Source organism: Physeter macrocephalus, chromosome 2 (assembly GCF_002837175.3).
Source record: "Physeter macrocephalus isolate SW-GA chromosome 2, ASM283717v5, whole genome shotgun sequence".
NCBI classification, from domain to species: domain Eukaryota; kingdom Metazoa; phylum Chordata; class Mammalia; order Artiodactyla; family Physeteridae; genus Physeter; species Physeter macrocephalus.
The window spans coordinates 107102513-107117258 of record NC_041215.1 but is presented as its reverse complement, the minus strand read 5'-3'; the positions used below and the strand labels follow the sequence as shown (position 1 = coordinate 107117258).

The 14746-nt window shown below is 36.6% G+C and overlaps 1 protein-coding gene across 5 annotated transcripts in view; it reads left to right on the top strand.

The window, feature by feature from the left end:
• RAPH1 (Ras association (RalGDS/AF-6) and pleckstrin homology domains 1) overlaps nt 1-14746 on the top strand; it is an 88218-nt gene that overhangs the window by 19854 nt on the left and 53618 nt on the right. For all 5 annotated transcript variants that reach the window (XM_024124535.2, XM_024124537.2, XM_055089519.1 and 2 more), the window contains exon 2: nt 12663-12785. In XM_024124535.2, coding sequence (XP_023980303.1) covers nt 12663-12785 — 123 coding nt within the window. The remainder of the gene's footprint in view (nt 1-12662; nt 12786-14746) is intronic.

Below are 14746 nucleotides of genomic sequence, written 5' to 3'. Positions count from 1 at the left end.
TACACCTTTAGCTTTGAGTCATCTTAAATTAGATGTCATCTTAAATTTTAAGTCATCTAAAATTAGAAATATTTAACAACAAAAAAGTTGAAATTCAGATGAAGAATTGATTCTTTGGTAGTTGCTCTGGGGTGAAAAATGAGAACCATATGGTCTCTTTCTAGAAGACTACAACCTAGTTGGGTGTGGAGGGTGATAAGGCAAGTGCACAAATAACCACCACACAGTACAAAGCTGATTAGTGATAAATGCCATAGAGAGGTACAAAGTTCATGGGCCTCTCAGAGGAAGTAGTACCTAATTCTTCTTTTGTTTAGCAGTGTTCAAACTTTTTTTTTTAGTTTTCTTTAAATTAAGATATACATACATAACATTCACATTTTTAAAGTGTAAATTTCAGTGGGTTTTAATATTCACAGGTTGTACAACTTCACCGCTATCTAATTCCAGAATAAACTTTTTAAAAAATTCAAATATTTTTAGCTATGATATGCCCACTGGTTCTTAGGCTCCACCACTCCCTACTGGTTTGCATCTGGCCGCCTCTGGTCTTTATATTGGCCACCTGATTCCTGAAGGCATTTAAGTTTGCCTCCAGGCTTGAGGAGTTGTTTTTCTAGTTTCCTTTACCTTGGAAGCAAATGCCAGCATTACCCTGGGGTTGCAGGTGTGGGGAATACTGGCTGCTGTCTTGCTGAGCATCCTTTTCCCCACCTCTGTCCCTTTTCACACTCTACCCTCTGACTCCTCCAAGAATGGTCCCCACCTCTGCTGCAGCCTTTTGAGAGGGATGACTTCTATTGCCTTCGAGAGGGCTTCCTTGGAATAAAATCCAAACTGCTTTTCTTGGCTTACAAATCCTTACATGATCTGGCTTTTTCTTCTCATCAGACTAATCTTGCTGTTCCATGACATAGCAAACTTGTACCGTCTGCCTGGAATGCTTTTCTCTCTGATCTTTGCATGTCTGATTCTGTTTTGTCATTCATATCTCATTTTAAATATCACTAGTCGGAAAGGTCTTCCCTGGTCATTGAATCTAAAGTGGCTACTCGCTCACTTTCCACACAACCCTAATTTATCACCACAGTTGTCATGGGTCTGATTTTGTTGCTGTCGTTAATAATTTTCTCTCCACTAAAATGTAAGTTCAGTGTTAGTGGGTCCCTTGTTTGTCACATGTATAACTGCATCCTGAGCTTCTAGAGCAGTGTTTGGCACATAGCATGTGCTTAATATGTTTATTTGTTGAATAAATGGTTGCTTTGAACTATGGCTCCTGCCCTGGTTCATCTGCCAGTATGATTCCATTTCTGTCTTACAGAAATTTGCCAAAAATCTCAGGTCCTTTGATGCCTTTGCCGGCTCCAGCTCTCACTGCCTTTATGAGTTAATTCCCTTTTGTAATTGTTTACTGTCATTTCAATGGAATGAAATGTATTCTGTCTGTCTTTTGACAGGTTGAGATGTTTTAGTCAGGTTGAAAACATGAACAGCAGCCAAGTTAGGAAAGCATGACTTGTTTTTTTGACAATACTAAGTAGTTTAGGTTGATTGAAGGGTAGAAAATAAGGTTGAGAATTCAGGTTGAGGCCATGTCAGAGAGGGTCCGAAATCATTTGATGAAGAGTTTGTACTTAATTCAGAATGTCCTGGGGAACCCTTGTGGGGTGTTTGAGCAGAATCATGACTTGAAAAGAGTTTTTAAGGAAGATTGGTCTGACAGTGATGTAGTAAAGAAGAGAGGTCAGGAAGTTACTAGAATAATCTGAGGATGATTCATTGTGAATCTGAACCACGATAGTGGTCAACCAAATGAAAAGGAGGGCAAGGAGTTAGAAAAATATTTGAGCCTCCTGGTGCTGACACTGATAAATTTCTCTGTGATAATTACAGTTCAGCAATGTGACTTTTTTTTTAGATGGATTGGTTGATTGTATGGGGAACTGTATTGAATATCTTCTGTCAATAATGTGTTATAAATGTCTTTGTTAGAATTTTTACATTTATGAGAGATGAAACAGAAAGCAGACATCTCAGCTTTGTTGAGTCGGGGATATTTGGTCAACTCTGGCACTTCATATCTCTGGATGTTGGCAAGAGGTCAGGGTATATGTTAATGAATAATGCAGGGTGGTACAAGTGTTTCACTGTTTAACTCCCTTTGTTCTCACTAAATGTAACAATTTTAAAAAATCAAAACTTCTTTTAAAAATCCCATCTTAAAGTCTATATTTAGCTTTAGCCTTATTATTTGATTAAATAGTAGTCTTTGATTTAGAACTGAATTCTGATTTCTTCCTGACCTACTTGTGATTTTAACCAACTTTTTTTTTTTCACTTAGTTACTTTATTTTTACACCTGAAGTTTGGCAATGATTGTCTTTTGCCTCTGAAAGAATTATCTGATGAGTAATTATTTTTCTAAGATGTTAAACCTTTATTTCCATTAAGTAAAACTAATTTTATGATGACCAAACTAACCTTAAAAAGTTAACTGAGTAAACCAGGCAAATGCAATTTAGGAATGGTAACACATGCATACATAATGAAAACCATATGTTGGAGAAATATGCAAGTGTTTTTTAGTGTTGTTAGGTTAAACTGCATTATTTTCTTTGGTAAAAATGTTTTCAACCTATGTTTTTTTCTTTAAGTTTATTTTTGAATTTTTAAAAATTCACACTCTGTTTTCCTAACTAAACTACAACTTCCTGAGGGTAGAGACTGTTCTTTCTCTTCTTTATCTCCCCTGCCTCCCTTCTCTCTCTTCCTTAATTTATTTTTATTTATTTATTTTTTAACATCTTTATTGGAGTACAGTTGCTTTACAATGGTGTGTCAGTTTCTGCCCTACAACAAAGTGAATCAGTTATACATATACATATGTTCCCATATCTCTTCCCTCTTGCATCTCCCTCCCTCCCACCCTCCCTATCCCACCCCTCTACGTGGTCACAAAGCACCGAGCTGACCTCCCTGTGCTATGTGGCTGCTTCCCACTTCCATATATATGTGTTAGCATATGGTATTTGTTTTTCTCCTTCTGACTTATTTCACTCTGTATGACAGACTCCAGGTCCATCCACCTCACTACAAATAACTCAGTTTTGTTCCTTAATTTATTTTGATATAATTTTAGACTTACAAAAAAGTTGTAAGAAGAGTACAAACAGCTCCCATATTCCTTTTACCTAGATTCACCTATTGTTTACATTTTGCCTAATTATCATTACTCTCTCCCTATATACATATTTACACACACACACACATACACACACACACTTACACACTTTTTTCTGAGCCAGTTAAGGATAAGTTGCAGACATTATGCCCCTTTATGGCTAAATTCTTTAGTGTATGTTTCCTAAGAATAAAGATATTCTCTTATATAACAGCAGTACAATTATCAAAATCAGGAAGCGTTTCATTGATACAGTACTATGATCTAATCTATAATCCATAGTCAAATTTTGTCAGTTGTCCCAATATTGTCCTTTATAGCTTTGTTTATACGCTTAACATTTTTTCTCTGGGTCCAGGATCCCGTCCCAGTATCAAACACTGCATTTAGTCGTCCTGTCTCTTTAGGTTTCCTTTAATCTGGAACATATCTTCAGCCTTTCTTTGTGCTCTTGGCCATTACATTTTTGAAAACTACAGGCCAATTATTTTATCAAATGGCTCTTATGATTGATTTAGTAATGAATTTTTGTCAGGAATACCACAAAATGATAATGTGTCTTCTCAGTGCATCATAACAGGAAGCATAAGGTGTGCCCCAATATTGATGTTAAGTTTGATAACTTGGTTAAGGCAGTGTCCCTCCAATAATTTGTGGGGCGATACTTTGAGAGTATGTAAATGTCGCATCAAATATTCACCCACTAGTTTTAGCATCTATTGATGGTTCTTGCCTGAATCAGTTGTTATTGCAGTGGTTGCATTGGTGATCTTCTGTCATTTCTTCTATGTTAATTAGTTGGCATTCTACTGTAAGGAAGAAATTTCTCCCCTGTTATGTTTATTTATATCAGTATAGATTTATGGATTCTTGTTTTAGTCAATGTGTTATACTTTTTTCTGTCATAATTTATTTTGATGCTTAAATTGTCCCAGAATAGGCTCCTGGGACACCCGCCCCCCCTTCCCCCCCAGGCTTGCTCCTGTGTCCTTATGACATGTCCCCATCTTTATTGAGCAGTTTTTGGCACTAGATGTTCTAGGGGCTCATCTTGTTATTTTCTCTGCCCCAGCCCTGGAATCATTACTCCAAGGATCTCTGGTGACTTTTTGGGTAGAATATGTATTTAGAAACCAAGAACTGGGAACTAGGTATTCTAATTGCTACTGGGGTGTTACTGCTACGAGGCCGTTTTAGTGGACATACCTATAAACACACATACACATAATATCTGCCTTTATTTCTACCCCTCCCTTTATCTCTATCTGTTTAAAACCTTGAGTTCATACTGATGATTCAAAATCCAATCCAAATGGTTTCTCTGCTGCAGGCTAAAGCTGTCTGGCAGTCTCTCTTATCCCCCAAAGTGTGGGCTGCCTTGAGGGGCTGCATTTCCTGCCGTGCATTTGCCTGTCTTACAGGAGAGTAGGGCAAAAGTGGAGAAAAACAGTAGTCCACCACCACCCTAATGAGACCTTCAGTAATTTCAAGACAGTTTCTCCTACCCAAGAGAGTAGTAAAGTTGTAGCCTCTACTTTCAGTTGAACCTGAGAGTGCATGAACAGTATTAGCCATCTCCAAAGATAACTACATACTTATGTAGTATAGCAGGAAAGGTCCCAAGTGTGGAGCAAGATGAATGTTCCTGGAAGCAGTTGTGGAAGCCACACATACACACCCACACCCACACCCACATATGTATATATACTGTATTAGTTTCCTAGGGCTGCTGTAACAAATTGCCACACACTGGGTGGCTTAAAAAAACAACAGAAATAGGGCTTCCCTGGTGGCGCAGTGGTTGAGAGTCCGCCTGCCGATGCAGGGGACACGGGTTCGTGCCCCGGTCCGGGAAGATCCCACATGCCGCGGAGCGGCTGGGCCCATGAGCCATGGCCACTAAGCCTGTGCGTCCGGAGCCTGTGCTCCGCAACGGGAGAGGCCACAACAGTGAGAGGCCCGCGTAACGCTAAAAAAAAAAAAAAAAAAACAGAAATAATTTTCTCACAGTTTCTGAAATAAACTTGAAAAGCTGGAATATAAATGAAAGAATTTTGCACTTATTATTTTTTGATTTTGTTTTTCAGTTTTTATTGTTTATTTTTTAGTTGCCCTGTGATTTCAGATTATGGTTTGTGGTATACTGTGTAATAAGTAATTATAAAATTGATCATTAGAACATCTTATTTCTGGGAATGGTAGGAGTTTCTTTGTAGAACATTGAACTAAGATTTTTTTTTTCCACTTAGATAAGGAGTTCCTGTTTGGGGTTTAGTAGATTAAGAATGTCTAGTATTATGAAAATCCAGTGTAAATAAAAGAATGAATATGGTTCATCCTCTTCAAAGAATTCCTTTACTAGGGGCTGTGTTTAAGTGCTTGATAAATAAAACATTAAATTAACAAAATTGCCTTTGATTTGACTTTTAGCTCTTAGGCATTATAACCTCTGTCAACTGTTGCAAGAGCTCTTGCTTGTTTTTATGCTTCTTTATATGATATTTAGTTACCTCACAGTTAATGTACATGATAGTGAAGAGGATGTGTTAGTTACATCCTGGGTTGTCAAAAAACAGAGACATAAATAGAGGAGTAGGTATAAGGGTGTGAATCACCTCCCCTAGTATTTCTCTTTCCTCTGAGTAAGGAGGGGTTCACAGTGGATGGCCCAAGAATAGTACACCTCTGTATTTATTAGGGACGTTCAGTTCCATGTGGAAACTTTACAAAACTTAGTTCCAGGTGTCAGCTCGTTCCCAGAGGACCAGGCCATGCAAGTTTGCTCATGGCCAGTGAGTTTACTGGGCATGCTCCTGCAAAGCCTTTGGATGATATAGTAGTTTGCTTCTTGTCTCTTTCAACACTTAGGAGATGGTAGCTTCCTTTATGCAGAGGCCTACAAAAGGAACTTTGTTCTTAGAGAGTTTGTTAATCAAGATACTTCTATGTTTACCACCTTTCCCCGTAGTTAGGATTAATGTTCTCTGAAGTCATGGAAGATATTTTTTGCTTTCTTTGTCTCTTGCATAATGCTATTTGTAGGCAAGGTGTTTTGAAGTGTTGAACCCCAAGTAGAACTTGGGCCTTTTCTGTTGAGGGCCACTAACCTCCAGAAAAAACTTATGTGATTGAATATACAGAACTTTTGATTTCTTTTTTTAAACTCATCTGATTTATAAATTAATAACAAGCTATAAAATGATGTTTAAGAAAAGGCTCACACTGGAAAAGGATCCTCAGAAAAAGAACCTAGTGTGTTCATAGAACATAGATATATATAAATAAAAGAAACGTATCAAGCATGGGAAATTTAGAATTTGGGGAAAAATCAGTTTAGGTTCTCACTTTCACATTTTTTGCGAAACTAAGTTACCTATGTAAAATGCAATAATTACATAAAAGAATGAATAATAAAACTAAAAATTTATATAACCATTTATCTGATTTCTGGGTGGAGAAGAATTTACTGAACAAAACAGTGTAAGAATGTTTTTCACTGTTTGTACATTTGATAACTTAAAAAAAAAATGTTTAGCGGTGTCTTAAAAAAGTCCAATGAAGTTAAAAGGTAAAAACCTGAGGAAAATGTTGCTATACACACAACATGTTTAATATCTTAATTCTGTAAAGGGCTCATGTAAATTCAATTGGTTTATTTTATTTTATTTTCTCCTCCTCTTCTTTTCTATCAACCTTGCCTTTATACTGTTTCAGTTGGTTTATTAAATTCCCAGCTTCCATTTGGACCGTTTACACTTGCTACCATTTAGTTCACAACAGAACTGAGTTAGAGTTGTAGGCCCAGAGAGAAACATACCTCTTGGTGCCCTATTTAGATGAGTAGTTAATAGCCCTCTATCCCCCACAGTTCTCAGTTCATTTTACATTTTGTTGTGTCCTGTTTCTCTCCTTTTCCTTCTTAGCTCTGACTTCCTCCCTCCTTTTGATGGGTTCTCTTCCTCTTTTCTCGCCTTACTAAATTTAACAGAGTTTTTTTCCTTATTGTTTCTTTTGCCTGGTTTAGGTTTCCTTCCTCTTGCTTTTATGTTGCAAGAGTTGTATCTTGTGCATTCGGGGGCACTCCTTGAACCTGGAAGTCTTCACAGCCCCCCTTCTCTGGTGTCTGTTTTTCTTTAGAATTATTTATCAGATTAGAGCAGCATAGGAGGTGTTTTTCAAAACTGTTTTTGTGATAGAGCTACTGAAACATAACTAGACATAAAGAACTGAAATTTATTTCTAAATAACTCTGAGAAGACGCATGGAACTTTTGCTTCTTCCATGGAGGAGGAGTAATTGGGGTGTGTTAATTAGGAGATCCTGATGCTGCTTAGTTTTTTTATGGTCTTCGGGAGTACTTATTCTAGGTTGTTCTGCCTTTAACCAAATTGTGGTCATGCATAACTGCATTACTTTTGTCTTGGAAGTCCTCCCAGTAATTATAACACACTATGGAAGTTCTCAGACTTTTGTGGGCATAAGCAATTCCCTGGGGGGACTTGTTAAAAATGTCCCCCTCCTGGAAATTAGTATTCAGATCTTGGGCATGCCATTTTAAAGCTGACTTTAAGAAGAAGCACCCCAGGTAATTTTGATGTAGGTCATCAGTAGACCACAGTTGGAAAAATGTTGGCATATGGCATCAAGTCCAAACTCTTTGATATGGCTTATAATGTTGCCCCTACCTCCCTCTCCAGCCCCATTTTCCATGGGTCTATGCCACACATCCTATGCTTCAGGAATGTTAAGCCACCTAGAGTTCTCAACATGTCTTAACCTTCTCACACCTTTATATACCCTGGCACATGCTGGTTCCTCTGCTTATAGCCCTCTTCCCCATCTCTGCCTTGCATATTCATTCTTCAGGTCTCCACTGAAGCATCACACCTCTCCTCTCTTCTTCTCAAGCGGAATTAAACTACACTCACATAACAAAACTCTATTATAGCACTTAACATAGTGTTTCATCATTGTTGGTTTCCTGGTCTGTTCCCTACTAGATTATATATACTTAAGGACAGAGTCTGTCATGTTGATCTCTGTTCCCCCAGTGTCTGGCACATGGTAGATGTAGAGTAAATACTAAATAATATCAAAGCTTCTCTTGCCTCTTTGGAACATTAAGCACGCTAGATCTAAAGAAATGCTGTAGTAGCAGCTCTGCACTCCTGTATTCTGAGAGTTTTCACATGTTTTTAAGTATAGAGCACTTATTTTTACAAAAAGCAATTATTCTTTAAGTGCTTTTACAAAAAGCAAGTATTTTGAATTAGTTTTGAATTTTTGAATTTAAAGGGACAAAAAGAGTTCGGTAATAAATAAGGCACCCTGGCTATATACCATGTATTTTTCTTGCCACTTGTGAGTATGTGACTTGTATAAGTTGTACTTCATCTCAAGACTTTAATTTCTGTATCTGTAATTCTCTCTAACTAATACCCACAGTGGCCTTCTAATGGTCTTTCACTTTTCTAATAACTCTTATACAGGTACCATGTCCTCTGAGTAAAATACCATTTCTCCCCCTACCTCCTTCATTTCTGTGTTTAGTTCTTCCCAGTTGCCTTCTGGAGGAAAAAAATAGGTTTGGCTTTTAAGGTCCTGTATGACCGGGTCCTTTCTTAGTCCTTGACCTTTAAATCTCACTCTTCCTTCTTGTTTTATTTGACAGTCTCACAAAAAAACAGACCTTCTTCTTTGCTCTTTATAATTAGCCCTACCTGGAATATATTTATTCAAATCCTTAAGTCCTACTCTAAGCACCACCTTCTTGATAAAGATCACCATTCCATCTTGCAGTGAGGAAATTGAATAGTAAACCAAAATATCTTCCAAGAGGAAGGTTAATAGGGAAAATATGCTTGAATGTTTTAACTTCATGGAAAATTTAGTGGGAATAATATTGTTTCATACTAAGGCATACTGAATGGATAGTTTTGTTATGTGTAGTGGAGCTTACTATGTATATTATACGTTTTCACCTGTAGTAATTGAAGCACAATTATTCACTGTTATTTGTGAAATGAAACCAACCAGCATATAAGCAGCTATGGATTATTCCCCCATTATTTCTGTTTTCACTTCATTAATAAAATAAATGTAAACTAGTTTAAAATGTTAGTTATTATTAGCTGTAATCTATTATTTTTCTGTAATAAATATGATTTTGAAATAATATTCAGGCTGACTAAACTTTCTCATTACCTGAGTCCTAACTTCCTTGTTTTTTTCCAGTTGGATGTTTGCTAGGCATCTCTCAATCTGTCTTCAAAACAGAATCCACATTCTTCCTTCCCCGCAACCTGCTCCAAGGAACAGCAGTGGGCAGGACTGTGTGGCTGGAGGGGAGAGTGGGGAGAGTGGGAATAGAGGTCAGAGAGGTCCCTGAAGGGCAGGATCACTCAGGGCCTTCTCGACCTGGCAGCGACTTTGGGCTTTGTTCTGTATTCAGTAAGTCTGCACTTTGGAAGCGTAAGCCTTTTCATATGTGGCAGCATCATTAAGGAAAAACATCACATTAGAAGCTATCCATTTAAATCCTTTTTTTAAAAAAATTTTTTAACATCTTTATTGGAGTATAATTGCTTTACAATGGTGTGTTATTTTCTGCTTTATATCTAATTATTTTTAAAACAAAATTTGTAAGTTCTCTTTTCTTCTTAAAAAAAATTTCCCCTTTTTGTTTGAAGGGGCAGTTGACTGACTAGTGTATAATTTAATTTGCATTTTCTGCTGTCATCATTTCCAGCAGGGGCATTATGTTGGGGAAATTCAGGTTTAGAATTGTGATTTCATTGGAGACAGGATTGATATATAATAAGGAATGAATTGCCTTACCAGATTTGCTGAATTTTAGATAGTGCAGAGCCTATAAACTTTCTTGGGGCTCCTCATTTGGTGTGTGTAGTAAACAGAAACAATGCCGTATTGGGGGTAGGAGAATAAGGATTAACATCAGCTTCTAGAGAATGGAGAGTGCTGTTTTAGAGTATAGATACTTTAAGAAATGTTGTAGGACCTAAATTTTTATTGGAAAAGTCTCTGAATAAAATGTCTAAAGTTCATTTTTGTAAAATAACCCATGTGGTGAAAGAAATTCAAGAAAGGACAAAATTGGCAAAAGTTACATAAATAGTAAAAGTCTAAGAGTTACTTTAAATTTTTGATTTATTTTATGACTCTGTCATTGTTCCTTAGCTTATGTTCCTTTACGTGAGTCAATAGTAGTCTAGATAAAACAAAATTATTAAAATATTTGAGAGACTTTTTAAAATCCAAATAATTATTGGGTTTGAATAATAGGAAAAAAACTCACAGAACACACCAGACTTTGGTGTGGAGTCTGTAGTTCTGTTTGGATCCATGACAGTTTAAAATATTCATATTCATTTTGAACTGTTTAGTGTTTGTGCTGTAAAATTATATTCCTATTGTTTCATTTTTTTCCAGTGTAGCATCTTCCTAATGGGCATTTGCAATGTGTGCTCAGAAGGGAAGTGTAGGCATAAGTGTCATTATCTCAAAGCAGAATTCTTCCTAAAATATTTTTGCTTCTGGGTTATTCCAGTGTTTAGTTTTGAAGATTAGGGAGGAAAAGGAAGTTGACTGTTAACGTTCCCAGTTATGTTGCTTGTTGGCCCTCATTATGAAGACTGAGTATTACTACTCTTAGATGTTCTCAAACTAGCAACTCTTATTTGAATAATTAAGTCACCTGGTGAGATGAGGTTTTTCTTTGCATTAACTTTTTGTTTTTAAGGGGTAGATAACTTTTTTAAAAAAATTATTTATTTATTTTTGGCTGTGTTGGGTTTTGGTTGCTGCACGTGGGCTTTCTCTAGTTGTGGTGAGCCAGGGCTACTCTCTGTAAATAATTCAATAATGGATGAAAATCTTAGAAATAGTATTAATACAAGTGAACTGTAAAAACCAAATGTCTTTAAGAGCCAAATTTATGCATTGGAAAATTAGTTGATCCATTTTCCATTTGTCAAGGTAGAATGCCCTGATTTATACATGCTTATAGTAGTGAAATTAAGAAATTAGAATCTCTTAAGTGGTTAAATGGGATATGATCTGATTTTCAACATTATTAGAACTAAATTCAGTTTTGATTTTGCAACATTATTTGACCATTTCTACAAAATTTTATATGGTAAAATAAGGTTTAAAACCTAACTTCATGGCATCTCATCAGTTAGCTAAAATCCTTTTGTATCTCATAACTGTATTTAAGGACTGCAGAAATAATTTTGTTGATTGCTGCTTTGGAGGTATAAGATGTATATAAATTCTTATCTAGATTAAGGATATCTTTAATCTCTGAAGAACTGTTTAAGCTAACTGACAAGTTGTATTCCGAATATTGCCTAGATCCACTAGAACACAATTTGTGTTTTCATAAATGTGAGTCAAGAGTATGGCATGTACAATGAAGATATTCATTGTGTCCCTGGGAAAGTTAATGGGTGTTACTCCAAGTTGAAGGAAAAGGATCTGTGGTCAAGTAAATTTGGAATATGTTGGTTTAAGCAAAGCTAAGCTTTACTGAAGATTTCTCAGAGCCTTTAATATTGAAATATTTTATATTAATCAGATTAATCTTTAAGAATTTTAAGTATCTGGTCAGTCATTGATCTTACTTTGTTTCGTGTAATCTTTTCCTCCTTTCACAAAATAATATGCAAGTTCCGTGTTAGATATCACATTATTTTATTAATGGGAAGAAAGAAAATATCTCTTCTTTCAAAAGACTTACACGAGAAAAGTCACCACATGTGGGAAATTTTGTATATGAATTTCATGTTTTCAATTCCAGTTTTCTATTTGAATTCCAATTCCTTGAATTTTGTAGGGACTGATAGGGAAGTTAGTAAAAGACAAATGGGGTAGAAAGTAAGAGTAAGATAGAAGGAAGAACTAATTCAACAAACTGAACTAGATTAAAGGTTTTTGCTTTGTCTTTTCTCTGAAATGCTTTTTGGACTAAGGTTTTCATGATACATACTTATTTGAACAAATTTTTACAGAATAAATAAGATAATAACTTGCTCATTAAAGTCTTCTGAAATTGTTTTTCTGTGGTGTTTGGGGTGTTGCAGGATCTATTAGTGGAAAGAACTGTACTACTGTAATATCCTGTGATTAATGGGAGTGGTCTGTGATTTAAAAATCATTGTTGTAAAGCAACTATACTCCAATAAAAATTTTTTTAAAAAAATCATCATTACTTGTGATTCTGGTTATAATCTGATACAGTTTGGTCTTTCACAATTTCCTAAAAATTTGAGACTTAATTGCTCATTTCTACTCACTTGTTAACCTTGTCTCCACTTGTGACTTCATTTCCTTTTATAATATAATCTCTAGTTTTCAAGGTTTGACTCCAGAGAGTTGCAATATGTATCAGAACATACACTGCATGATTTTCCAAGTTCAGCCTATAACTATTCATTATACACAAATATCTGTATTTCAGATGGAGCAGCAGCTATCAGATGAGGAAATTGACCATGGTGCTGAAGAAGACAGTGACAAGGAAGATCAGGACCTGGACAAAATGTTTGGAGCCTGGCTGGGGGAGCTAGACAGACTCACTCAGGTTAGAAATTGTGCGTGACAAACTGGCTGAGGATTTTAAGTCATCACTATGTGCTAAAACTTTACTGCGTAGACATGAGGATATGAATATAGTTTATGTTTTAAAATACTGCTATAAAGGGAAAATGTCCAAAACATTAACAAGTAAATGAATAGTAACTCTAGAACACAAGATATTGTCTTCTGTGGTTATTTTAAGGAGTTAAAAAAATGCTTTTGACAGAGGTCCTGTGCATCCAGAGGGATTTCTTAAAATCTGTTTCATAAATTCAGTTGCTGCCTAAAAAGTTTTAAAGCCTAAAATGTAAAAATCTAAATTTTAGCAAATCCTCTTCTATAACTTAGTGAGTATGAACACATTTTACAACATAAATAATATCCTCACATGCAGATATTTTCTATTACATGATTCCAGAATACTGACAGAATTTCTTCCCCGGCTGCATTTGAAAACAGTGGCGGAGCTTTTTCATTTTGTTTTATTGGATCTTTGGTTTTAAAAAAAAAAAGAATGATTTTATCCTCTAAACCAGGTCACTTTTTTTTTTTCTTTTTTTCTTTCTTTTTTTTTTTTTTTTTTTGCGGTATGCGGGCTTCTCACTGTTTGCGGTATGCGGGCCTCTCACTGCTGTGGAGCACAGGCTCCGGACGCGCAGGCTCAGCGGCCATCACTCACGGGCCTAGCCGCTCGGCAGCACGTGGGATCTTCCCGGACTGGGGCACGAACCCGTGTCCCCTGCATCGGCAGGTGGATTCTCAACCACTGCGCCACCAGGGAAGCCCTCAGATCACTTTTTAGGATAAAAGCGTATACTATTACTACCCCAGTTAATACATTATATTCAATATATATGAAGATATTTATGTTTATTAAAGCAACGTTAACTTTATGACAATGAGAAAGAACATTAGAGCAAAACTTATTTTCACTCATCCTTAAATAATATCTCCGGGAAGAATTTTTGTGTAAATTGCGAAGTATGAGATTTGTTAGCCAGTAGAAAAGTAGGTGGTAAGATGGAAACTTAAAGTACTAGTTTGTTTCTGTATCTCTTTCTATAGCAGTCTGGGACTGAAACTGAGAAACTCTTCATGTAATTCTTGCTAGATCATTTTGAAAAGCAGACATGTTTGTGACCACAGCCTGTTAATGATGAATTTTGAGAAGAACGCTTTCAATCTTACTAGGATTTCATAAGGACCATGCTCTTCATCTCCAATCAGAAGAAATAACAGTATTTGTGGTTATAAAGGTCTTTTATGTAGTTACCAAACCATTTCAGTTTAATTCTTAATTTTTTTTAAAAAGAGTGATTTTGGCATGGAGATGATGACTAGGCTATGCAGTTCTATGCTGAGGAGAAAAAGGAAAGAGGAAGGAAAGAAGAGGAAATAGAAAATGATAATGCTTGAAGGAAAGTATGTGAGGGCCAACTGTCATGTGTGGGGTTTCCTTTTTTTTGGGCCGTGCTGCGTGGCTTGTAGGATCTCAGTTCCCTGACCAGGGATTGAACCCAGGCCAGAGCAGTGAAAGCCCAGAATCCTAACCACTTGGTCACCAGGGAGCTCCCAGGGGTTTCCTTGACTGTGGGTTTTATTGTCCATCCCTGGCGAGGGGCCAAAAAAGAAAAAAGACAGGTAGCTATCAGTCCAGCCACTCTGGGTGGAGTAGACTCCATGCTACTCCACTGTAGATGGCATTTCTACTGAATACAATAAAACCTTGTATTCTTCCCTATATTTTAAATTCCCTGACATACAGATGTGAAGAGCCATTCGTCAAAAAAGTTGGCTCCTAAACTAATGCTGTGACAGTTCTTTTTTTATGTATGAAGGCTTTCTTTAGAGAGAAAACAGGTTAAAACTATTGCATAGGGCTTCCCTGGTGGCACCGTGGTTGGGAGTCCGCCTGCCGATGCAGGGGACGCGGGTTCGTGCCCCGGTCCGGGAAGATCCCACATG